A 27,879-nucleotide genomic window follows, 5' to 3' on the forward strand; every position below is an offset into this window, starting at 1 on the left:
AAATATATATATATATGTGTGTTTCATCCTCGAATGTATTTATTTTGATATTGTAAATTATGATACATCGGGATTTTAGGCATTTGAAACTTCTATTTAAGCAGTTACAATCAGGATCGAATTTATACAAGTCGCAGCTTAGAACCTCGTGTTAAGTGTTTCATATTTTTATGTATTCATTGGAGAGAAAGGGCCTGCAGTATAAGTTATAGCTTAAGACCACAAGTCTACAATGTATGTACTGTAATGGAAGAGCACAGTTCCATTTATAAACCTTTATTAATGCCAATAAATTCACAATGATCAACGTTACGACGACATCGTCATCATTTTTAAATAACGAAAGCTGAAAACGTTTTCTTTCTTCTTAACCTCTACGTCTTTCTTTTCCAGGATCCGCTGTCTTTTTAGTTACCACGTCAACATTTTCTCCTTATTACTCCCAGTAAATATACCTACGAATAAAGATTTGTGTGCTTTATTAATCTCTAACAACTATATATAAATGATACTGGCACTGTTAAAACTACATACAAATCTTATAAAAAATATATTCTTTAGATAATTAACATAAAGGCCTACGTCCAAAACATCTAAAATAATTTTAAAAAATAATATACTAGAAATTTGAATTTTTGCTGTAATTTTGTACTAAAAATTCCACGATTAACACTTCATTTTTTCGATTTAAAACACTTCTTACTTTACTTTTAATACATATTTTAAAATATAATAATACTAAAATTTAAATTTCGAATACAATTTTTAGGTAAAGTACAACCAAAATCCCATCTAATAATACAAATTTTCAACTTTTAGATTGATTTACACGTTAAAAAAAACAATCATATCTATAATTTAGACACGTGTTTTTCAAATTTTAAGCCTAACTTTACGTATAAATATCCAAAAAATAATAATAATAATAATTAAATATCTAGTACAATTATACGGTTAAATTCATTTATATTTTTAATCGCCATCAATACTTAGAAAATCTTATAATTTACTTTTACACTATCGATTCTTCTATACATTTTTATTACATTTTTAATTTATTTTTTAAAGATTTAAATATTAGAATAATAAAAAAAAAACATTTATTTATTTACTTAACATCCGAAGAAGAGAGAGAGAGAGAGAAATGTCTGCATTTTTTTAAAATAATAATAATAAGAAACAAAGTAAAATGTCATTTTCAATTTCATATAAAAGCAACCAATAGGAAGAAGCGAAGAGAATCATTTTCATTTTTACAAGCGAATAGTTTCCTGACTTTTCTTCTACTAAATGTTAAGATATCTTTTCATAACACAATCCCTTATTTTCAATCGATATAAAGGATAGCACTATTACATTTTAAACTCTTGTCAAACGGCACTTCAATATCAAACTTCCCCTCTTTTCTTTCTATTTTATTTTTTATTATTATTATTATTTTCTTTTTTTATACTGTCTATCTGACAAGTTATATTGTATCACATATATTAGTAGTCGCTTCTCTTTATTTAGAACGAAACACCGCTGTTGGTGACACGAATGCTGACTCATTCGCGACTCGTCTTTTACCAATCACCCCAGCTTGTGGTCTGAACGTCGGAGTAAAACTCCAACTAACCAATTTTTATGAGCTCGACCCTTCACAAAACTGTCAAGTTTCGCTACTAGCTTGAGTATAGAGAGTGGAGGAAGAGTGAGACGTGATTGTAAATGACGTTGCCTCGTTAAGATATTCCCCCCTTTGCAAACCTTCCCAAAACGTTGTCTTGGTAACGTTAAGGATATCGATTTGTACCAAAAAATTCACGCCCTGTAAAATTCCACCAATAGAATTTGCTACTGACCGTATAACTGTCCAATCTTTTACGCTGTGTGTAATAACATTGGACAGATTTCGGCCAGTGTGGCTACCAATGTCAAACGATGTGATAAGTGGTAATATAGTTGCAATGTCTCTAGTCATTAACTTTGTACTGACGAGGAATGCGGCAATTTTATATACTCTTCTCGCTTTTTTTTTCCTTGTAAATTTCTTTATTTTATTTTTTTTATTTTTTTTTTGATAATGTTTTACTTTATTTACTCGAAGAGAAAAATAACTCCATTTTACATTTTTACAAGCATTAATTGCAATTTTATTGCGTTTATTGCTCTACGAAAATGTGCAAATTAAAATTGAAATTTTGTACGTTTTTTCGCTGTTTTTAGAAATTAATTCGACTTTTTTTTAAGTTTATACGTGTTAAATTTATTTAAAACAATTATAATTATATACAGAAATCGACTTTATAATTATTTATTTATTTACAATGGTCGTGCGTAAGCTCTCTTACTATACTCTTAAATTTATATTTAATTTATAGTAAAGTATGTAAAATTAAATTTAAAATAATCTTTAGACGTTTAGTAAACTTTTTATATATTTTATACTATAATTTACGTTATAATTAATTATTTTTAACGCCTTTAAAAGTACAGTATATCTGGTCATCTGCTTTAATCGAAATCTAATTTTTTTTTTAAGAATTTAGTAACTTGTAGCCTTAGGAAATAATTATTTGAACGGATTTCTTCATTTTTGATTTATTATTAAGCAAATTTGTATATTAAACATATTTTTAAACAAAAATTATGCAATTAAAAGGAAAGAATTCGCTAAATAACATTCACTTCTACAGAAGAACGAATGCTAACTCCTGAACGGTTTTAGAGGTTATAAACATATAAAAACCCATTAAAAATCTAAAATATTTTTTATTATATTAATTTTATTTAAAATATTTAAAGAATATAAGAGTTTTCTGACGTATTTTTCAATTTTTATGATAGTAATCAAGGCCTACTTCCAGGAATGTTGCCATTATATTACTACTTTCTTTATTCTTTACCCTCTGTTTATCATTGATTTATCTGTTATAATACGAGACATTATTGTTTTAATTGTTAAAAAATAATTCTTAAACATAATTTACTCTCAGATTTCCCTAAATAAAGCTAAGAAAATTGTTTTAATTTGATAATATTGATTAAATATACAAGATAATTTGGTCATTCTCAATTGCCAATTTATTCTTACCAGACGTTTAATTTAATTAATTTTTTTTAATATATAGGATCTTAGATCTATTGTAAATTATAAGATGATGAAGATGAAGGTGATGATGATAAATGGATAGTGAAGAAGAATGTTATAAAGTATCTTACTATAATTTTCTATTGGAAAGTCCTTTATAGTACAGTACTTGAGAGTAAAATAATCGATCGTTTTTCCAAACTGAAGAACAAAAGAAATGAATTTTTGTACGATTAAAATCCTCTATGTTGCTTTTTTTTATTAAATTGTGACGTTAAATAAATGATTAATATTCATTTAATTAGATACATAAACATTATAATCGATAGATTTTATTTTAACAACGCCTCTGCCTACTCCCAATTATAGGCCTTAATATGCCTACTTTTAAAAGAAAATACTACATTTCTATTAAAATTAAATAAATAAATAATTATAAGTCTTAAAAAAATAAAGTTTAGAGACCAATCTGTACCAGATTATTCGTAGAAGAAACTTCTCAGTTGAATTTATTACTAGAAAACTGATGTAATTTAAAAATAGTCTTTATTCATTTAAAGCTGTATAAAAACTATAACGTCACAAAAAATTCAACAAATCGGAAAAGGTGCCCCTGAGCAATCGTTGTTTATAAGGGTCTCCTATGATTGGCTGTAGTTTGAAGAAGAGGAAGAATCCCCCTCTCACAGGCTGGACCTAAGAGCTTAGAACCTTTACAGATTGTTAAACACAATAGCCTTGTCAAAAAAATAGCTCTAAGTTTATAAAAATAAGAACACGGCCAACATAATAATCCCTTATTCTTCTCTTACTAACATAAACATTATATAGGTACATATTTTTCATTATAGACCATATAATTTTAGAAAAATGTGGGCCTATTTGTAATATATAATGTCGATATCTGAATATATAGACTACCTATAAGACCATTTTCGGGTGTAGACTCAAAGACCTGTATGTACTGTACATTTTTATTAACTTATATACAGCATAATCAAGCCTACAAGCCAATAATAATTAAGTTACTTGTTGTATAATATAATAATAAAATTTGTATTTTATAAAAATCTTTAATTTTTAGGTTAATTTTAAGGTTAAACAGCACTTTTGTCTCTCCCAGACAATAAGTTTAGGCCTATAAAATGAGTTATACAAGGAACAGTATTATTAATGGAGGACACAATATAGTCTATAATTGCAAATATTATATAAAATCGGCGTAGAATAATTAAATAAAATAGATATTTTTAGGTTAAAATTAGTGTTTAGTACAGAAGAGTCTGGCTGAGATTCGATATAGGCCTGTATATTGAATAATTACAGCATCTTCACCCATAGTCTGTTATATTTATATAAATATATGGTTAAATAATGCGAATATCTTATTAAAAATCTCATTTATAGCTTAATACACGCGCTAAACGTCATAAAGAGTGATCAACAGTACGCGATCATCAACTTCGGAAGAGCATTTAACTTCAGGATTCATAATTGAAAAGCATTATATATAAAATTGGAGTAGAATAATTAATTAAATCGATAGATTTTTAAGTTAAAATCAATTTTCAGTATAGAAAAGTAGCGTGTAGATTCGAAGTAGTTGGACACTTGTATGGAATTGCCTAACGAACCAATGGTCATTGTGGCACGATCGCTCGACACGTTTTATCGTGGCTTGTTGCATTAACGAAGCACCTTGCAAATTTCGGACGTGAGTGGCGAACGTGAAAAGGGAACCATTCGTTGCCCGATTAGTTTTGTTAAAGTCTCGTAGGTCGTGGAAACGTGCCGGGGTGGCGCGTGCCATTCGCCATACCCGCCTTCGGAACCGACTAATGAGGGACTAAGGCTACAAATTAGGGACGGACAGCGCCACCTCACGTAGACACGCGAAGTTAGGATCGTTAGTCAGCGACAAAGCTAATCTACCGTATGACGGACAGCGACACCTAACGTCGGAGATTCGAACTGGAAATTAGCCCACCACCGACTCGACATCAATTGGAAATCGTTAAAAATCGTAACGTCGAAAAATCTATCAAAAATATATTAATTTATACAGGAAAAAACGAAGAAGAAGAGGGAGAAGAGGAGGAAAAAGTCATTTTAGTTCACTCTCAATTAAAAAATAATAATAATAAAAAAAATAGAAAAATCTTGTATATAATGAGGTGATCAACTACCGAAGTCGGGAGAAATAAATTGTTAAATATGAGGAAAATCATTTTGTTTCAAAATCATCGAAAGCTTTTAACAAACAAGATTCTCCTCCACCGGATCTAATTTCCATCTAACGAACTCCCAATATCTTACTCCAACGTTTATTAAATGATAATGAAGATTAGAAGAAATTCCATTAAACTTTATAAGGTTTACTTTTGTTTCTTACAAAGAGAAGAACGAGTGACATTAACTTTTTGTTGTAATTAAGGGAAAAAAAAGAATTTCTAAATAATATATATATATATATATTCATATTTTAAATAGTTTGACATCGGGAGAAGAAGAAGAGGAGGAGGAGGAAGTAAAAATTCTTATTCTAAGCTACTTCATAAACGTTAATCAAACAGACAATTCTGTAATTAACCCGTGGAACCAATCGGGAATTCGTTGAATAGAATCACAGAATTGGGAGTAGATAAAAGGAAAAGCCTTTATATCGATCTATACAAACGACTTGGAAGGAGAAGGGCTTGGTTCGTCCAATCTGTGCTCCAAACCGTGACTGGGAGAAAGATTAAAGTCCCGATTGGCACTGACACTAGATGTTCAAATTACCGTTAATTACTGCTGACGTGTTGAGCCACAACTTGGACCCTAATCGCAACAATCATCCCCTCGCTACTCCCAAACTCGATTTAGTCCGCAGACTTCCGGGTCCATCTAACGAGATTTATACGCTATTCTAGGCAAATGGTTTTCTCTTCCCCAAAACTCTCCTCTTATTCTTTACCGTAACTCTTTTCTACTTCCTTTTTCTACATTTATTTATTTTTCTTTCTTTTTTTTTCTATTCCTTATTCAATAATCAACTCTTAACGCTTTGAAATTCATACTTTCATCTATAAATATTTGAATTTATCAGTTCGTTTTTCTGATTATTCTTACGTTGTTTCGGTGCAGAATACGTTCAATAAGTCCTGTATTACTATTTTTTCAATGTTAATAACCCTATGTGTAAACTTTATATATCAGTTTTTAATGCATGTATATATCTATAACGTGTAAACAATTGATTTTCTATAGATAAGCTCGTGTAACTACTGTGATATCAAGATATAGGGTAGGCCATATTTGTTTCCTATAGGATACAGATACTATTTATTTAGGATTTCTAAGTAGGTCTGTCTATAGATTGCTAGACTTTATATACTTGTAGACTCTATCCATAGACTTGTATGTAGACAATTTATAAATAGACACGATACGTATATGTGGCTCTAATCTATCCTTATGTAGTTTATCCATAGATTTGTATGAACTGTACTGTACACTACATCTAAAGCCTTCTCTATATATTCTACTTACAGATTTGTATGTAGGCCCTACTTGAAATGCGTATATATTCATTTAAGATATAAATTCTGTATATATATATATATAGACATTTGTTAATATAATTCGTAAATTTGTATATTGCATAGGCTATATTATGCGTACAGATTTGTATATATTCCTTAATGAAAAACCTACATAGTCGTTCAAATTATAAGCAGAACTTAGCTACAGACATTTTATGTAGTTTATCCATAGATTTAAATGTAACTTACAGTACTGTACAGTTATAAATTTACACGATAGATCTAAACTATATACAGTCGAACCTTCAATAACGGCAATCTCTTATCTGTGGCCACGTTTCTTTACGAAACTAATACAAAATAACCTCCAAACAACGGCCATTTTCATGTTCCAGTTAGTGGCCGTTGTTCACAAGTTTAACTGCATTCGCAATTATAATCCTATTTACACTTAGGCACTATCTTCTATAAATAAATCGTTCGGGAAGAAAACAATTTAAAATTACGCTATTCCTTTCCATAGTAAAAGCTCAAGTTTATTATAAAACATATAAATGATCGAAAATTAATACAAAGTGTCAAAATAGCATCTAAAGGCCTACACAAGCCTACATAATCTACTATAATCTAGGCCTATGTACTGTTTATGTGTAATAAAATCAAATTTATAAAAAGTATTTATTGCAAAATTGTGGCGATTAATTTAAAAAAAACTTTTTTATTCTGCATTCAAATCTAATTAACGATATCAATTTTCAAGCAAAGAGGAAAAATATCCTATAAATTCAAGCCTGAATGTCAGTTAACGTATACCTATAAACCATGGCCTACGTATAAACCTATGCATAAATACATTCCTATGGCCTATATATGAAGAATAAATGTTCCATTTTAAGAAAATACGAAAGATGTGGGTTCGTATCTGATTTAAAAAATAAATGAGATCCGAACCAGCGCCTTTCAGTAACATAATCCTTAAATTACTATTAAAAACTACTTACTAAATTAAGCCACCAATGAAAGTATGTGGAATTTTAGGTGAGTGAAATCGTTTCTAACGCTTTTATAACTTAAATTACTAGCTAAAAAAACAAATTGTCGACAAAACTATTTGTTTATAATTGAATTTATTTAGTAAATTCGTTCCACCATTACCGATAGAGTCGAGTACAGAGTAAGTTAGTCAAGATTTCGTTTAGTTTATTTTAATTAAATCAAAAGTAAGCTATTGTCATTCAACCTTACAGACCATTACCAGAATTCCTTACTAACATTCGGGAGAATCCACTTAATTAGATGAAACCTCATCTATTACTGTTATAACTAGCGATTCACATTGATAGTCACTCGGCATCATCAATCAATTGACACAATACATTAGCTTTTTATATTATTGCCTGTAGCACACCATTGTTTTGAATATAAATAATGAATCGGCCTATATATATATATAACACGTGTAGTTTGAATTTTGTTAAGGAAAAATATGTTTTTTATGTTATAAATATGTATAAAAGTAATGTATTTATAAGCATCTACATTCAAGTTTTAAACATTTAAAACATCTATATTTAGCATCTTAGACAGTGTAATTATAATTGTAAAAGCCTTCTTTTAAATGTTTAAAGTACTGTACTTAAAGTATTTTCATATACATACCTGTTATGTACAGTTTAAGCTGTATAGGCTATACAGTATAAAGTTACATCATTATGTATGCATCATCATATAAGTTATAGGCCTACTGTCAGCATGTATGTATTATATTTAAAACAGACTTATATAGAAAACGTTATTCTAATGATTTTTAACACGGAAAAAACACAAATGTCATGTATATATCTGTTAATATATTCATTAAGATGTTAATTAGTGTAAAAATTTAAGTGTAATATGAGCTTAAAATTACTTTAATAACGTAACTTCGTATCATTTTCGATGAGATATTAATTAAAAAAACGAAAATAGAATAATAATTCTCGGCATTAATATATAAATGTTTAAGTAAGTAACAAATATCTGTTATCTATATACTGTTCGAATTAATACTGTTTTTACTATTGATAGAAGAAAGTAATATGATAGAATTGTTTACAGGATAGTCATTAAAACGATAAAGTATCGGATTTCATCCCACTTGGAAGCTACTAACCTTTATTGTTTTTTTTTTTTATTATTATTATTTCTAGGATTAGAAAATTAAAAGAACTAATGATTTTTCTTCAATTTAAATGTTTAAATAGGTCTAATCATATAAAGGTTAATGTACAGCGCAGTGAATATTCACTAAGTTTTTCTACTTCAAACAGAAATTTAGAAAAAGTTTTCAACTTTTTTAGAAATATTCCTTTAATAAATAGCTTAAATAATAATTAAATTAAAGTTTTTATACAATGAAATTAATTTAAAGTTATATATTTTTAAAATTATATGCACTAGTTCAATGCTTTTACGGTATTTGCTAATCTCGATTCTGCTTGACTTTTACGATTTATTATTTCATAATTTATTTATTAAGACACGAGAAAACATTATAAAATTTTATTTTAATTACTTTTTTTAAATATTTAGTGACTATTTGAAGAAATAAACAAAGATACAGACCGAGAAAATAAAAGCAAATTAAACTTAATTCTAGTAAAGATCTTACTCTATTTTCAACATTAACGGTAATATAAATTCTTCATAACGAAGTTTATTTGCTTATAAATAAAACATACGTCTTAAATTTATTATAAATTTAACTTAAAGCTTTACTTTTTACAGTAAATAAACTAAATCGACATTTTGTTTTTGCTATTCCTGCTTCTTGTTGCATCATTCCAGATATAAAGACGTTAATGATCTTCATTGATTTTTCTGAATATTTATGTAATATTTAGAGAAATTCGTAAGAGTTTTTTTATTCATAAACTTCTAGAGAATAGAAATAAACATAGAAATGAAAATTCTAGAGAAGGTATTGTGCTGTGCAATACAAAAACAATGACATATCTTTGGAAGCTTCCCGTCTTATTTTTTTATTAAACAACGAAGTAAATTGTTTATAAATAAATTTAATTTCTTAAAAAATGGAAAAAGTTCGTAAATTTACGATCAAGGATGTTATTAATGACACACACACACACACACACAAAAAAAAAAATAGGTTTATAGTGACAAACGTTCTACGTCATACGTTCGAGTAATAAAAACAAGAAAACGAGTAACTGTTGTTACGTTTTGGTGCTGTGTTACATTTAAAAGAACAATAAGACTTTCAAATGGCCTATACATAAAATAAATCCTGTACTATTTAAAATAGAAAGTGGGTCTGTAAAGTTTGTTTTCCCACAATTTGCCAGACAATTCGCTTTACCACCTGTGACTCATATAATGATAAAATCTTACAATTACGACCAATTAGGGTGGAATCGTTGGTCACGTGACAGTCTATCATACCATCTAATTGGCTAATATTAAGTAGAGGACCGTCTGTAACGACACGTGCATGTATTATGATAGCGCACCTGTTGCATTTACCCATCAGGTATACGGCTTTCTACCTGATGGATTTTACAAGGAAGAGGTGGATCTAACAGACTTATGTCAAAAATATAGACTAAATATTATTTTAAATTTATTTATGGGAACGTTATTATTACTATTATCATCCCGATACTTATAAAAGACGACCCATACGATCCATTCGGTTATAGATACACGAGTTAGACCTACTAAATTCAACCGTTTTTATAGAAAAAAAACTATCCCACGACCCTTATTTTATTTTAAATAAGTTAAAATTTATAATATCCTTTAAAATATTCAATTTTTATTCAGTTTAAAACACTAAAAATCAATTTTTTTAAAGATAAGTCTCGCATAGGCCTACAGTTACTAAGGGAAAGATGTTTACAGTTTTAAGTTATTAAGTGTGAAGATTCCTAGCATAAATATTAAAAAAATATATTAAATATTTGGAATCTTAAATAATTTTTATGAGAATTTCTAATAATTCTGTAGACTAAGTCGCATACAGTAACTTACTAATAAGCAAAGAAGATACTGTATACTTGCGTGTATATTTACGTGTTTATTTACATGAAATTACACTCGCTTTGCTTATTTACACAAAAGAAAAACGTCTTAAATCATTACAATTAATTAATTTATATTTAAAATGGGAATACCTTTAAAAATATGATGTATTTTTCTCTATATTGAACGTAATTGCGATAGGGTCGTTCATTCAAACGTGTGATATACTCGCTCTTAAATCATCGCGGTATACGATTATACGAGATATTTGATAATCAATTAGGACATTTTTATATAATTTTGGAGTGTTACTTTACGTAGATTACCTCAAACAATTAATTTATTTTATTTTGTAGGCCTAACTGTAACAAGAAACGTTCTAAAATTCGCATTAATGAAGTAGATTTTAATCATGTCTTTTGATCAAAAATGTCTGTTTTACTGTTACAAAAAACGATTTTTCGTTTTAAATTTTGTTATTAGGGTATTAAATATTCGTAAGAAGAAGAGAAAATAGTAATGTCTATGCCACTATCTACCAAACAAATATCTTCCTCGATCGCAATTACAGACTGTAATTTTTGAACATCTGCACTTGGAACCATCTGCTCGAAGCCGTATACATAGACCAATACCGACTCATTGTTTGTATATTCGATGAAATCACGCATTACGAGTCCGATTAATCGTAAAAATTGATCAAATTTTTATATTTTACCTTCTATACATTAAGGCCTAAGTATTTAAAATGATAATAAGATATAATTAGAATTAATTTACCAAATTTTCTCGTCGTATAACTCGATATCTAACACTTAAGTGTTATTGTTTAACTTTAATACTTTGAGGCCTACTATTTTTAGTATAGATATAAGGACAAATAAGTTAAAATCTATGTTTAATAATTAATTTACTGAAGAGAAAAAGACTGCATCAATGTAAAAATAAGGTTATAGAAATAAATAAACATCCAACACGAAGGGATATTGAACTGTTACAAGCCTAAGAAATCTTTAAACTGTCTAAGCTATATCTGTATAATTTTACATAATTGTTACATATATAAATGTAGAATCAATTACAGCTCATTATTATTAAATATATGTAATAATTTACAACATATTTATATATATATTCAGAGAAAGGATTCGGAGTACGAAGAAATGTCTTATAAGGTCCGAACCTACTACCCTTTTTAATAATACTCTACCCAAAAATCAATGTTTCGTCTCCTTCTAACCATAAATAGAGCTAAATATTATGTTATAATCTCATATTTTATATTTATTATAATTTTAAAATTATCATTAAAAAAAGTAGAATTATAATAAAGCTTTTCTTTATATTATTTTTATATTTAACAACTGCATTTAATGTTGGAAATATCCTAAGTCATTTGTGATAAGAGTAAATTGGCTCAGTAGATGCCATATTTGTCAGACGTTTCGTTAACATTTTATATATTCACAATTAGGTTTGTATATTTGTAACTGCTGCGCTGTCGTATATCAATCGTTATTTTGAATTACAGAAACAAAAAAAAAACAGTATTAAATATCTTTATGGACCATTTTTAATTACTAAAAATGTTTTTAAAGCGTAATAAACTTTCCATAAACATTAAAACGAATCGAAGCTAATGAGTAGTTTATTTTTCCATTATTTTAATTTAAATATTTTTGTTATTATCAAAAGCGAATGATTTCTAATTAATAAAATTAATTTTAATATAATTTATATTCCTGAATTGTTTCTTTTTTCCTTTTTTTTTATTTTCTAATTTATTTTTTCCACGCTAAACCGAAGAGATAATTAGAAGAGATGCTTTAGAAAAAATGGATTTTATTTTATTTTTTTTACTAAATTTTAAGTATTTTATTACAAATTTTTGCACTTTTTAGTACTTTATATAGTATTTAAATCAGTTTTTTTTACTTTTTTAACATAATTAAATATTGTAATTATAAATATAAAGGTAGCAACTTCGGGTGATTACGAGCTACTCGTGCCTTTTTAAACAGGATTTTATCCCTTCTACGGATACATATGTGCATATATAGCGTAACTATAAAAAATATATGGTAATTTAGATGTGAAAAACTGTTTAATAAGGTCCGAACCCACCTTCTTCGTAATAAAACTCTCCCACAAAATCAATGCTTCATCTCCTTCTAACCATATACATTACGTTATAATCTTAATGAGTACATAAACTAGTACAATACATAAATTATCAAATATATTTTACCGCGTATATAACATTTTTGACTTTTCCTAAACTGTTTCCACTAAGAGGGCCATTTTCAGGTTTATCCGAGATGGACCACCCTCAAAAATTCATTGGAATTATTAATGATAAGTTAAATTTATCTGGAATAGTAAAGTTTAATATTTTGTGACTTATTTAAATGGTTTAGTAATTGAAATTTTTGATAAATAAATTGATTAATTGATTAGTTAAGAAATTAAATAATATAAATAATTCAAATTTTAACATGAAAACGTATTCATTCCACGAAAAAATTGATTTAAATAGATGGAATATGCTTAAAACTGATCCCAACTCTACTACAGTATACAGTTGAACATCCAATGACATCCACCTCTATACTGCGGCCATTTTTTAGGAATGTTAGACAAAAATGCATAAACTAACCTAATCTAAAAGCTAACCTAACCTGAAACCTAACCTAACCTAACCTAAAACCTAACCTAAAACCTAACCTAAAACCTAACATAACCTAAAACCTAACATAACCTAAAACCTAACCTAAAACCTAACCTAAAACCTAACCTAACCTAAAACCTAACCTAAAACCTAACCTAAAACCTAACCTGAAACCTAACCTAAAACCTAACCTAAAACCTAACCTAAAACCTAACCTAAAACCTAACCTAACCTCAAACCTAACATAACCTAAAACCTAACCTGAAACCTAACCTAAAACCTAACCTAAAACCTAACCTAAAACCTAACCTAACCTAAAACCTAACCTAAAACCTAACCTAAAACCTAACCTAAACCTAACCTAAAACCTAACCTAAAACCTAACCTAACCTAAAACCTAACCTAAAACCTAACCTAAAACCTAACCTAACCTAACCTAAAACCTAACCTAGAACCTAACCTAACCTCCAAAAATGGCCAGCTCCTAACAACAACCATTTTTAACGTTCTCTCAGTGGCCGTTGTTCAGAGGTTTTGAATGTAATACAGTATAAAAAATGCATTTTACATTCAATCTACGTTGAAAATATCTACATTCTTTGTTACTTATTATTAAAATATATTCTGTATATGATAAAATAAATAAAATTAAACTTAAGATTATATTCTGGCATATAAATCGTGTGTTAATTCAAAGAATTTAAACTAAAACATGCATTTAATCTCGAATAGGAGTCGGACCCACGACATTTCTGTAACATTTTATATAATTTAAAGTATTAAAAATTTATTTGTACACCCATTTAATATAATTTTCGTTCAAATTAGTTATTTGCTTTAAGTGTAAATCATTAATTCATAGACGTAAATGCAGAAGATGCTATAGTACTGTACTGTATGTACTGTACAGTACAGTACAGTACAGTACATTCCTTCAATTTTAAGTAATAAAATCGATAATTTATGTTAATAAATAAGCGTTTTGTTTAATAATTTTGCTTATTTTATTATAAACTACTTTATAAATAAGTTAAACGAGCTCTAACATGTCCTGTAACCTATAAACTATAGCCTATAAATATTATAAATATCTGCATTAATACATGAATAAAGTAAAAAATTTAGTTTAAATTTAGATATTTTGAGTATTTAATAAAATTTTAAAGCCGTTTAACTTAAGATAAAAGTATTAATTTAACATTTATCATCATTAAATTTAAAGATAAAATTAATTAATTGAAACGACTACAAATTTGTTAGAATTCATCATCTCATCTCTAAAATAACTAATTAAATTATTAATTTTATAGCAGATTTAAAGTTAATTACGATTCTAATATTAAATAATTAAAAATTTAATTTTTAATTATATTTTTAATAGTTTTTCTAATAGAATTAATAGCTTAAATTATCTTCCGCTAATTTAATTATTATTAATTAAGTCTTAAAAATGTTTGATTTAAGCTCACCTTTTTTAATATTAAAAACGTTATTATTATTAATTTTAATTAGGAAAACATTGTAATTAAGTTAATAAAGAACTTTTTAATTAAATTTATTCGAAAAGGTATTAAAATTAAATGATAAAATTTTTAATATCCTTAAAATTGTTGTGGAAAATTAAATATTTAAAAAAATAAGAATTAATTCGACTTTTCAAAAATATATTTTAATTATAATTATATTAATTACATTTAAATCCTGAATAAATTTATATTAAAGAGTTTATACCAAGTTATAATTATAATTTTCCTTATTTTAATTATGCGGTATTTTTATTGCTAATAAAGTATATAATATTGTACCATTTTAAATAGAAAATTTAATTTATTACTCTTTCGGATGTATTCATTTAATTCCTAATTTTATATAATTTTATAAGGTCATAATTATATTTTAAAATATAAATTAGCCATTATTCTTTATCTAATTATTAATTATATATACCCTAATTTATTTATTTATTTATTTATTTTTTTAATACTAATTAATTAAGCAATTAGCAATATTATAAAAATTGTAGAAGAGTCATAATAATGAAATTTATTTAGACAAAAATATCATAAATATATAAAATATAATAATTATGGATCATAACAGGTGCAATAGGCTTTCTATATAACTAACTACTTAGTAATATGTTATAATTTTATATGGTATATACTTATATATATATATAATTGGTTCGTATGAATATAAACTTTTATGGTTACTGAATGTTTTTTAAATGAATTTTTTATATATTTTTTAAAGATTTTTTAAATATAAACAAGTTTAAGGCATATTTGACTCTTCTAATATTAATTTTAAATGGTTTAAATGGTTTAAATGGTTTAAATGGTTTAAATGGTTTAAATGGTTTAAATGGTTTAAATATAGTGCCTAAACGTGTCTGTTATAAGAGAAAATAAATATTCCTGACTAAAATATAAATTTTATTTTAAAAAAAAAGACATGGGTTTGATCTTAAAAACGAAAAGGACCCGTTTATTTTGGCAGAAATAGTCAGTAAAAATGTACTCGGTGCCCATTTAGGAACCGAACTCCTGACAAAAACATAAAAAAATGGCCGTTGTTTGGAGGTTATTTTGTATATGAATACACTTGTACACACCTTCATTGTGATATAAAAACAGTAAAATGGTAAAGAAAATTGCTAGCTTTATAAATTATATAAAATTACATACGAAAGTATTATATTCTAGGTAAAGTTTAAGTTATTATTTTAATGTATAGCCTACAGTATATAGGTTACAAGCATTAAGTGTGCTTCTTATTTTAGAACTGAACCCACGTCTAATGTCGTACATATTCTAAGATAGCAGACAGTTAATAAAAATGAAATTTTCTTATGAACAGTTTTAATTATTTAACAATATTTTTTTTTTTTTAATATTTCGACAGGTTATTTATACAAATTTCATGCTATTATTGCCATTAATATTGCCATTTAATCACTTATTAAGCATTGTTAACTGCATTAAAATCAAACAACTAAATGAAGTTTTATATAAGTTAAATGGAACAGAAAATTTTTTTTTACAGTTAGGAAGATTATAATAAACAATAAATTATATATTTATTAAAGAATAAGAACAAAGACATAAATAAAATGTGTATAAGCCTTTACATCTTTGAATTTTCAAACACATCTATCACACTGTCTTGATTTTAATACAGTTAATTATGATTATTTATATGTAAATAAACGATTAAATGATGATATTAATGAGGAAACAACACGAAATTTGTGTAAATAACCTTAATTTAAATGGAAAAAGTTATACATACATCCTTTTTTAGGTCTTTGCTCTTATCTTTAGGTAGACATACAAAGTGTATGCAACACTTTGGCCTGGGTTACACTTTAAATAATTTTTTATTAACATTTAAACCACTCGGTAATTACATAAACACATGTCTGGAAATCATTATCCTCTTTAACTTCTAATTTAAATACAGAAGAGCCCATAACTAATTTATATATCCTATACTTAAACCACAGAGAATGAATGCAATTAAACATCATTAATAGAATTATTATTAACAATTTAGCAATTTAAATAATTAAAAACAAAATTTAACTTTAATTCTTTTTTCTCCTAATTTTTATAGGCCTATATTTACTCGTTTTTAATAAAAGATTCACTAAATATTAAATTAGCATCAATAGATTTAATTTACATAATAATCTAAATCTATTTATGGCATTCTCTAAAGTGTTTTAATTTATAAAATAATCTTTATATTTATTTAAATTTTGATTAAATTTGTGAATTAACTTAATTATTTAGCTTTTTACTAAATTAAAATTCGAAAAAATTCATTTTATCCGTGTTAAATTAATGGGAAAATGCGATGAAAACAATAGGAAATAGAATAAAATCACGTGGGAATTAATTCAAATTACTTGAAAACTTCATTTTTTTAAATAATGAATATTAAATAAACTCCGAAAAATTTTATTTTTTCAAATAAATAAACTAATCATGAATTTATTTATTATTTTTATATATATGTAATTTCCTGTATTAGGCCTATACAGCATTTATTTTTAAAGGAAACGTAGTTTATTATTAAAAATAAATAAATAAATATTTATACTTTAATTTAAATGATGTTTAAGTTGCTAATTTTAATTAATTTAATAACAAAATTCAAATAATTTAATAAATTAATTGGAAATATTAAATTACTTAATTCAAAAATTTTAATTTTGTAACGATATAATTTTTTTTTTCGATTATATTCTTTAAAAATATAAATTAAAATCATTTTAATTACAATTTATTAATGTTAATGTAACAATCATCATAATTTAATAAAAATTAACGCTTATAATCATTAAATTTTAATGTTATTTAGTTATAGAATGAAATATAGATTATATAAATGCATAATTTTAATATAATTACTTCTTTATGGTGTTCCGTATTGCCTAAACCTTACACAAACCATTATGTAGCGTGTATAGGCATTCTCCGATTAATGCCTGCTGTCTATAAGTTATCAGTGCCTATATTTAAATGATCAATTCCTATAACTTTACCTGATTAGTTGCTGTAAATGAAGTTATTAGTGCCTATATTTAACTGATTAATGCCTATCTTTAATTGAATTGTGCCTACACTTAAATGATTAACGTCTATACTTAACTGATCAATGCCTGTAATTTAATAGATTAATGCTTATAAACATTGCGAGAAAACATTTATAGGCATTGACTTTTAAAAAAATTTAAAAACGGGGCATACATTTGTACGAATAAATCACAGTAAAAACATACAAAATTGAAAGTTTTGTTAGTAAATTCGAAGCAAGTACAGTACAGTATAACCTCCGAACGGCGGACACCGTCGGGACCGAGAAGTTTGTCCGCTATTTATAGGTAAATATAATGAAGTAGTAAAAGTGTCCGTTAAGTAAGGTTCCCGCTATTCGGGAGTTCCCCGTTAACGGAGGATTTCGCCGTATTAATTTAAATTATTTATCAAGCTGTGTTATGCAAAATACAAGCGTGGAGACGACGTGATAGACGCGATGGATAACAAAGAAGATACATTTTAATTAAGGAAAATTTCAAACGGAAGCAGTGTGTCAAACTCGTGTATAGTGAAAGCGAAAGGGGGGGAGGTTAGAGTAGAAGCTAAATCGACGTCACCTGTCTGGGATCCAGCAGTCAACGACGGCAGTTGGTCGGAGGTTTGAGACGAGACCTGTCATCAACTGAGTCCTTCCAGCTGATCCAACCGGAGATGTGGCGCTGACTCCCCACGGACCGTCTTGCAGATAGGAGATGGCACTCGTATGACACCCCGCAGCAATCTTTCTTTATAAGCATTAATTGAGTAAGAAGTTAATAAAATTCACTTTCGGCAACTATCTACGAATCTTCGTGTTAAATTCCACACGAAAATGATACATTGCACGCATTAATTTGGCAAAAAAAGAACCATGTTTCTCCTCCTCTATCCATTTTTCTGGCATCGCTTTAAAGCCCTTTAAGCCAAAAATAAAGTGAAGTATGTTATATTCTAGCGATAGAAAGCTTTCGAATCATTGAATCGATAAGCTTCTTTCGTAGGAAATGACATTATTGGAAGTATTGGATTCCGATTGAATTTCCTGCAGCTGATTGATTGATGCCTTGTTTTCTATGAAGTTTAGTCGGAAGGGAAACGTTGTAAAAAGTTGAATTTTAATTAGTCTAAGATCGGAAATGATAATTCGTAACGAAATTTCGAATTTAATTAGCATATTTTAATCAAAATATACCAAATTCTTATAATAGAGACTGTATAAGATGCTACTGAATGCGCGTATAAATTAATCTATAAAAAATGTTTTCTCTGTAAAATATTCTAAAAAATGATGTATATTTTGAAGTAAATTTTTCTAAATTATGTTTTCTCTGTATTTTTTTTTTAGATATACTTTATAAGATGATATAGAAAAATGCTATAAAATAAATCTAGAATATGATTTTTCTACACAATATTCTCTAATAAGATCTGTAGAGTGTTATATAGATCATCTTTATTCTATAGTATTATAGACTGTAATACTATAGAATAAAGTATTATAGACAATACTCGTGGTATAGATTGGTCTAAAAGAGTTCATACAACTGAAAATATCGAGCCTACTAAGAAACTTCGAAATAAGCTTTTAACTGTTTCTAAAGTCAGGAAAGTTCTTTTGCTGAAATTAGAGGTAATTTCGAGCTCCAGGTTAATTTTCAGGAGAATAGGAAACGAGTCATTACACGGATTTAATCAAACAAATAGACCTAACTTGAGCAGCAGTTTACAACTTTGATATAATTAACGTTCATTTTTCTAATTATATAGTTTCAAGGGAGCAATTTGGAGTGTTGATTTCTACTTTTTCTACGAATGCTTCATATTTTTAACTTCTCAAACGATAGGAATTCCATTTCCTAAGTTTTATTTATTATAATAATACATAAATTCTTTAATAAAATATTTACAATTAAGCTAAACCTGCGTATTTATGGTGTTATAAAATAGAAGAAAATCGTTTAAAAATGTTTATAATTTTAGTTATTTATTAAAATTTAATTATATTTTTCTTTACTGGTTATATGTAGAAGGTCAAAAACTAAATATATTGCTTATAAAATTCGACATTTAAGGTGTTTCTAAGCTGCGTAACTACAAATGACAAGGGAAGGCTATAGGCCTTTTGTAGACCTTATATAGATAAGGTCTACAAAATTAGGTAAAATCTAATTAAATTTGAAACAAAATTAATTTTTACACGTTTTAATTACCTTATTCTTAAAAAATATTTAATAAAAATTAATATATTGTATTTAAATAGCGTGATTTTTACTTAAAATTCGCCTACATCAGTATAATAGTTTATAGGCTATAAACAGGTTCTAAAAATGAATTTAATTTTTGTTTTTAATTTTATATAGTAAAGAATATTATATAGAAAATTTTTAAATATTATATTTAAATTATTATATATTTATTTTGTAAATAATTAAAATAACATTGGAAATATTTTGCTTGTAATAAATTTATTTTTATATATTCACGTGGTATCTGCTTATGTTATCATGCAATTTATGTTACATAATCTTTGATATTTTAGTATTAAATTAAATTAAAAATAATTAATCTAAAAAATTATATAACTTACGACTCATTGTATTATAATATTTTACAGCAAATTAATATATTAAATCATAAGATTAACATTGATACAGATTAAAATAAACGATAATATACCAAATTATATTTATGTATCTATAAAATATGATTTAATAGAAAATAATTTAGGTGAATTATATTAAGAAATAAATAAATTATTATATTTTATAAAGTTATTTATTTTACAAATAATTTATAACAATATTGAATATTTAGTACTGTACAAAGATGATAGAAGTATACAAAACTAAAAAAAAACTTATAATATATAAAAATTAAGTATAAATAATTTTAAAATACAATTTTTGAGCTATTAAATCAATATAAATTTTATTTATATATAAATTAGTGTAAGAAAAGTTTAAAAATTGATTTAAATAGATAGTATTTTAATGTTTTTTTTAAAAGATTGTATAAAACTTTGTATTTTATTTAATAATTTTAATAAATAAGAATTTCCCTTCTTAAAATTAGTTTTAAAAAATCAAAACTGTTGCCTGTCCGAACTTATCAAGATTATAAACATCAACAACGATTGATGATACGACTTCTTCATGTACAAAATTCCCTTTGACTTGTCTATAAACTTTTTTTTTGTATATATAAATAAATATAAATATAAAAAACACATTCAGAAGTTAGATTTTTTGTTTAAAAAATACATTTTTTATATATATAAAAAGCATACATTTCTGTTATTTGGAAATGACATTTGGAACAAGTGAAAAAATATGACAAATGGTGAAGAATATCCGCTATGTTGGTTAAAATGACCACTAAAACTGTACTCGAGCTTTTTTAGATGATATAATAATTGTTTTTATCATTGTTTTACGTATAAAAAATTATTAAATAATAAAAAAAAAATGGCTACGTGCAGACTTTGAAATGAAAAATCCAGACAAAAGTATAGCCAACTTCTGTAATGCTTTGAAACAGAGACAAGTTATATTATAAAATTAAATTACAGAATATCGGAATCATTTTTCTTGAATTTTTTTTATATATTTTACAATATATTACACGAGACTATATATTAAATAATATAAAAAATAACTTACAGAATTTATCTTTAATATATTTTTTTATTTTTTAATAGATAAATAAGGATTTTTCTGATCTATAAAGATGTTAATATCTCTTATAATAGAGTCGTATAGAAGTTTAAAAATGTTATAATTAAATTTATTATTATTTTTTTTTATATTGAAGATATTTCGAGTTATTTAGTATAAATCTATAGTTAAAGTTTATGAGCAGAACATTATTTTCCTATGATAAAAAGCCAACTGAATGTATCACGAAAGACCTGCAATTGGAAGATAAATGATGTATATTGGGGATGAAGTAAAGACATTAAGGAAATGTAAGAGAAGAAATAAACTAAAGTAGACTTTTACTATAGTTCTATGGAGTAAGATGTTATGAAAGATGAAGAAGATCATCATCTGACTAATGGTACTTTTCGTATATTTGGAATATTAGTCTTTATGTATGCCATTATCATAATCTAGAATTTCAAATTTGGATCAAGAAAAGAAGGTCGGAAAGATCAATAAATTCGTAAGAGGAAACGTGATTTTCTTTGAAGATAATGAAGGAAACAATACATTGTTAAAGGATCTATAACTTGGTATTATAATTTATAATTATGATCTATTCTTCGATTTTATAATCGAAACTTATAAATTTTCCAATTAAATTTAGTAGAACTTAAATCTATATTTAAAATTCTTTTAGAATTTAAAGATCTAGGCCTAGACCTATTTATTTATTTTTATCAATTTGAAAATGTAAATAAATTATTTAAATATCTGTATAAAATTAATTCAAGAAATTTATTTAATAAAGATTAAGTATATAAATTAAAACAACTTATTTAAATATGTTATAAAAATCTTTAAATTAAAAAAAAAATGTAAATTTATAGGGGATTTTATATTAATTTAATTTAGTTAAATATGGTTATCAAGACTACATTTTAAGAAATTATGAACTTTAGAATAAAATATAGAAACGTGAAATAAATAAAAATAAATATATTTTGATTATTTTTCAGAAAATTATTTTAAACGAAGCAATTTTTAGAGAAATTACCATATTTATAATCTATAGTAACGTATTATTGCAAGGAAATCAAACTCTACTCTGTACAATTCCAACCATTTACAACATTATTAGATAATTCTTACATTTTCTTTAATGTTTTAAAAAATGTTTTGAGTTTTAATTGCATTTTATTTAACTTAAAACCTTAAAATTTAAAATTTAGGATGTAATCATTAGACCTTGTTAGAAAAATGAGAACTTAGAACAGAAATAATTGTATACATTGTTTATATAAGATAATTCTTATCCTTATATAATTATTACTATCCCAAGCTTCTACTGTCTTCCTTAGCAAGTGTGATATTTCAATTCTATTCATAAATTGTATGTTATATATTATTGTAAAGTCTATATCACTTGATAAGGGTAAGAATAAAATTTAAAATAGAATAACGATGCATTATGATAATAAGAATTATCCGTATGAGCTAATATTGAGTGCATATAATTCCATATAATATGCATGCATTCTACATAAGTTATGTAAATATTCTACGTAGGAATAATGAGTAAATATTGTGTAGATTATGTACTGTACTGTACATAAATGTTATATTTTTAGGATTATTAGAGCAAGAATTGCACACATGTTATCTGCATAGAATAAGAGTTTATTGTCGCCAATTACTATTTATATAAACACTATTACTCGATTTTAAATCGTTACATTTTAAGAATTAAGTGTATAACCATAAATTAGCCATTTTACTTTATTATATCGTATTATTAAAATAAAATCAATTTATATAAATTGATCGTGTGAATCGCGTGTTTGATATTATTGATCTAGGCCATGTTGGAATTGAAAAGAGAGAATGGAAAAAAGTTAATTTGTCGTTTTCGTGAATAATAATATCGAATATAAATTTAGATTTAATTTAAAACTCGTCCTAAAACTAAGGCCTACAGTAAAAATTATACACGATAACTTTCTAAGAATTAACTTGATTATTAATAAGATAATTAGCATTAATACTGAAATGAAAGTTTCAAATATTGTTTCATTAAAAAGCTGTTCTGGAATTTCAATTTTTAATTAATTAAAAGATATTTCTAATGAATATCTGTCTATAAACTGCCTCGAAAATTATTAATTCTTAAATTTTATTGCATTTGTTATTGTAGAATCATCTATAAACAGATCTGTAGATCTATGTTTAAAATAATGTATTTACAATTGTAGTGTAATTAGAAATTTCTAAATTTATTAAGAAAAAAGTCCAATTTTGTTTCCAAAATTATTTGACGTTTATAGATTTAAGAATAAACGTAAACAATAGAGCTTTTTACGGTACAGACCTTGAGGAGAAGTCTTAGATAGGGATGTACTGTACAGTACTGTACAATACAGTACAGTATTTTCTACATATGAAATGTAGAAGATTTTGTCCAGTTGTAACTTAGAACTTGTAAAAATATACGAAAACTATAAAATATATAAAAATCTCTTTCAGATAGACATAGCCTATATCCATAAAGAAAAATACTGTAAATAGGCCTCATAATATAGGCCTATTAATCATATCAAATATAGGCCTATATTTTGAAGGAAATTTATCCGAGAAATAGATTTTATAAAAGTAAAATCTGTAGATTATAAAATAATCCTACAGATTATATAGCCACTATTGGAAATAATGAAATTCAAATAAGCCTACTTTATAATGGGATTAAAAATGCATTTTAAATTTTATGGGGTTTTTTTTAACTTGATATTTTTATCCAAAAATATTAATTTAATCTTTGAAATAACTAATCAACAGAAAGCATTTTTATTTTATTTTAATTTATTAAATTACTTGAAATTTATATTTAGTTTGTTTAAAATAAATTTTCAAGCAAAGTAATTGACGATTAAACTCGATTTAACAGTTAAATACTGTACAGTACATAGGATTAGATAGATATAACTTATTTAAAAGGTAGCCAGTTCAAATTTATAAAGGTTGTTTACTGAATAATTATAAAGATTTGATTGTTATTCGGTTATACTAACTTGTTTACGGCATTAAATAGCATAAATTTACAAAGACCAAGAAAGTAACTCTTAAAATTAAAACAGAATAACAACATTTTAATTTAAATATAATAATAAAAAAAAAAAAAATTAGGAACTGGTTAATAATTTAAGTAATTATCATCTTATATCCAATACAACAACCGTACAGATCTCTGACATTACTTACAATTAAGCCTATTAGATTTAGAATTAGTCTAAAATTAATTTTTACGTTATATTTTAATCGGAATTTATTATTTTTCTAAATTATTTTGATAATATGTCGTTTCTATTAATGTTAATTCGGGAGGGAAAGAGTAAAAGTAAAAATTAATGAATAATTTTGTACAAATTAAAGAAAGTATAGTAAAAGGAATTAATTGAATAAGTGGATAAACATCGCAATTACTTTATCAGTTATATCCAACGGAAATATTTAAAATGTTGGATAAACGAACTCGTTTCTAACGAAAGACAAAGAATAATCTTCAGACTTAGCTTCATTGATTAAGGGGGAGTGTCTCTTCCACTTATTTCACACTATTGGTTGGAGTATTTATAGCGTCAGCCAATCAACCACTCGAAAACGACGCGATCGAGTTTGCGCAGAAACCGATAGGCGGATCTATTCTTATCACCAAGAGGCCGAGTCGGCATTGCGTAGTGTTTTGTATCGTAGTTGGAACGACGATCGAAATTGTCCTAAATTTAATATCACATGTCTAAAATACGAATTAAGTAAAATTCAAGATATTGTGAACTTTTTCAACTTACCTATAACTTAAGAAGGAAGATTGTAAGTCGTTTTGTAGAAGAGAAATTTTTACTTCGCGCAAGCGTGGCGGCTTCTCGCTCGATGCGAATCTTAACTCTGTACAGGATAGCATCGACGAATAAGACACGCCCATCGGATTCCGAGAAACATCCAATGGGACGTCGTTCTTGTTCTTCGTCAGCGTATGGGCGTAGTCCCGTTGTGTAAAGTGCCTGCAGACAAAAGTTAAAGGCCTGAGGGGTCAGTATGCTCCGTACCACTACTTGGAGTCGGCACTGTCAGATAGGGCTAAGCTACTTGACACTTGTCACTGTGGAAATTGGCTCCCTTTGTTAGCTTAGTTGGCCAGACTTTTCTTGTCAGCAGTTTTATCGTAAAACGGAAGAAGGGAGAGGAACAGTGTCGAGTCGAATCGGACAAAAGTTTTGTCGACTTTCATGATTCGTATTCCGAACGATCTGACATTTTTATCGAGAACGCTGCGAGAATTAACAGCACCGGAAGTGTGGCATGAAGTTCAATATCTAGTTTAACAATCGAATCGGTAAGATTAAGTGCATTTTTTTCGAATCATTTCGTCTACTAATGGTTTCCGTCATGAACCTCTTGCATGGAGACTGCCCTACAACATTGAGTCATTCTCAATTGACTCAACCTAGCACTAGTACAAACAGTGGACAGGGGGTGGCTCAACGATCACCTTTTGCCATCCAGGAATTGCTCGGACTTAGTAACCATAGCGATAGCCCACCGGCTGCAGCGGTACCTTCTCATAGGCCCACAACTGTTACTTCGACGGTCGGAATGGCCGTCGGTCTGGCGGGTCCTCCGACAGGTGCTGCACCACAACCTTGCACACCTTACCAACCTAGACCCATCGTAACTCAACCGACGGCTAGCCAATGTTTTCCCGATCCCGGTCGTATGTATTTTGGAACGGCAGCGGCTGCTTTCATGCCTAACATGTCCGTCCCAGCAGCCATGTCGAGTGTCACAGGTATGACAGGTATCACACCGTCCATGTCGACCATGCCCATGTTAGGGTTCGAACAACCGACGTCGGCTCCCAGACAAGATGCGACAGGTAAGTGTACAATTCATTCGTTTCCCTCGTTTTAACGTCCGGTCTTATCATTTTTAAACGATGCGAAGTTAATTGTGAACCATCCGCGTGCAAACTAGCTCTTAAAATCCTTACTTTATCAAATTAAAAACAAAGATTTGAGCATCAAAATTACTCACATCCAATGAATTGAAAGCGCTGAAATAACACCTAGTTCATTAATTACAATTATAAATGCTCAAAATTTTTATTTTATTAATCCTCAAAACGAAGAAGCGACGTGAAAACTATCCTTGTGAAACGAACAAAAATATAACATGCCACCATTTTATATGATTTATTAATCAGTAAACAATATAATTTAACGTTTTTAAATCCAAAAATAGTTAAAATTTTGGTATTATCCTCGAAAATACCTCAAAATTTCGTTATTTGGGATGGAAAATAATTTTATAAAAACGTTTATTTTCATTTGATAGATCATACATTCATCCTGAACGTCATTAAAAAATCTATGATCCGTTTCTTTGAGCTTTGTTTTTATTGTTAATTCGGGATGCGAATAGAATTAATGATAAATAAAATAAATTATAAGCATAATTAACTTAAAATTAAACAGAAAATGCATACTTATATAAGAATATTGACACGACACGAGTTTTGCAACATTGCCAATCTTGATGAAGCTACTCGGGCTGTATTTGTGAGAATGATTTATGAAGTCCCCAAGATGCAGTTAACTTGCATGAAAAATTGCTGTCAACAATTTATTTAAAACCCGACAATGTAGAATTAACTAAATATACCTTTATCTACAACATATTTTTTCAATTTATAGCTTAATTTTTATAATTTAATCAACCAATTAGTTACCATAACCTGTTAGTTAAGTACTGTCATGAAAGCCTACAATAACTTATTATTATAACCAGGCCTACAAGTATATAATAAAGAATTAATTCAATTTATGCATATTTAACTTCATAACTGCATTTTTAGGTATAAAATTTTTTCATTATTTTTCAAGAAAACATATTTTGTATTGTCTTAAAATAAGTTTAGGATTGCCTCATTTAATTATAGGAAAATTAATGTAATTTCTGGTATATTTATATCGTGTTCTTCTTTATGGGAAAGATAATTTTGTGTAGCCCGTGACCTTGAAAGATTTTTTTTTTCTTTTTGGTAAGATGGGAAAGAAGAAATCCGATCTGTGAAGTGACAAAACACGTCTGGTTGGAATACTTTTTGCTTGTTTTTTTAGATTATTTATCGTCCTACAGACTTAAATTTTATTCGAAAATCTTCGTGTAAAGTTTTATATTAATTTCATAAATTACTTTTTAAAATTTTAGGAAAAAATTGAGGATTTTTGAAGGCAAAATTTATATTTAGCATCTTCAATTTAAACTAAAAATAATAATAATGGTTAATCTTAACGAAATTTCGGAATAATTTTTCTTTATA

The 27,879-nt window shown here is 26.8% G+C and overlaps 1 protein-coding gene and 1 long non-coding RNA gene across 9 annotated transcripts in view; one reads left to right on the forward strand and one right to left on the reverse strand.

The window, feature by feature from the left end:
* Window positions 1-260: 260 nt before the first annotated feature.
* On the reverse strand, window positions 261-25,460 carry LOC136975307 (uncharacterized). The gene is made up of 2 exons (XR_010880779.1): window positions 25,349-25,460; window positions 261-455 (listed from the first exon to the last, which is right to left on the reverse strand). It is a non-coding gene; the product is annotated as an uncharacterized lncRNA (long non-coding RNA).
* Window positions 25,461-25,575: 115 nt separating this feature from the next.
* Window positions 25,576-27,879, forward strand: part of LOC136975305 (visual system homeobox 2-like) — a 50,844-nt gene continuing 48,540 nt past the window's right edge. For all 8 annotated transcript variants that reach the window (XM_067270357.1, XM_067270350.1, XM_067270351.1 and 5 more), the window contains exon 1: window positions 25,576-26,433. In XM_067270357.1, the coding sequence (XP_067126458.1) occupies window positions 25,935-26,433 (499 nt within the window). In that variant the 5' untranslated portion in view covers window positions 25,576-25,934. The remainder of the gene's footprint in view (window positions 26,434-27,879) is intronic.

Source organism: Centruroides vittatus, unplaced genomic scaffold (genome assembly GCF_030686945.1).
Source record: "Centruroides vittatus isolate TY-2023 unplaced genomic scaffold, ASM3068694v2 contig_370, whole genome shotgun sequence".
Taxonomy (NCBI): Eukaryota; Metazoa; Arthropoda; class Arachnida; order Scorpiones; family Buthidae; genus Centruroides; species Centruroides vittatus.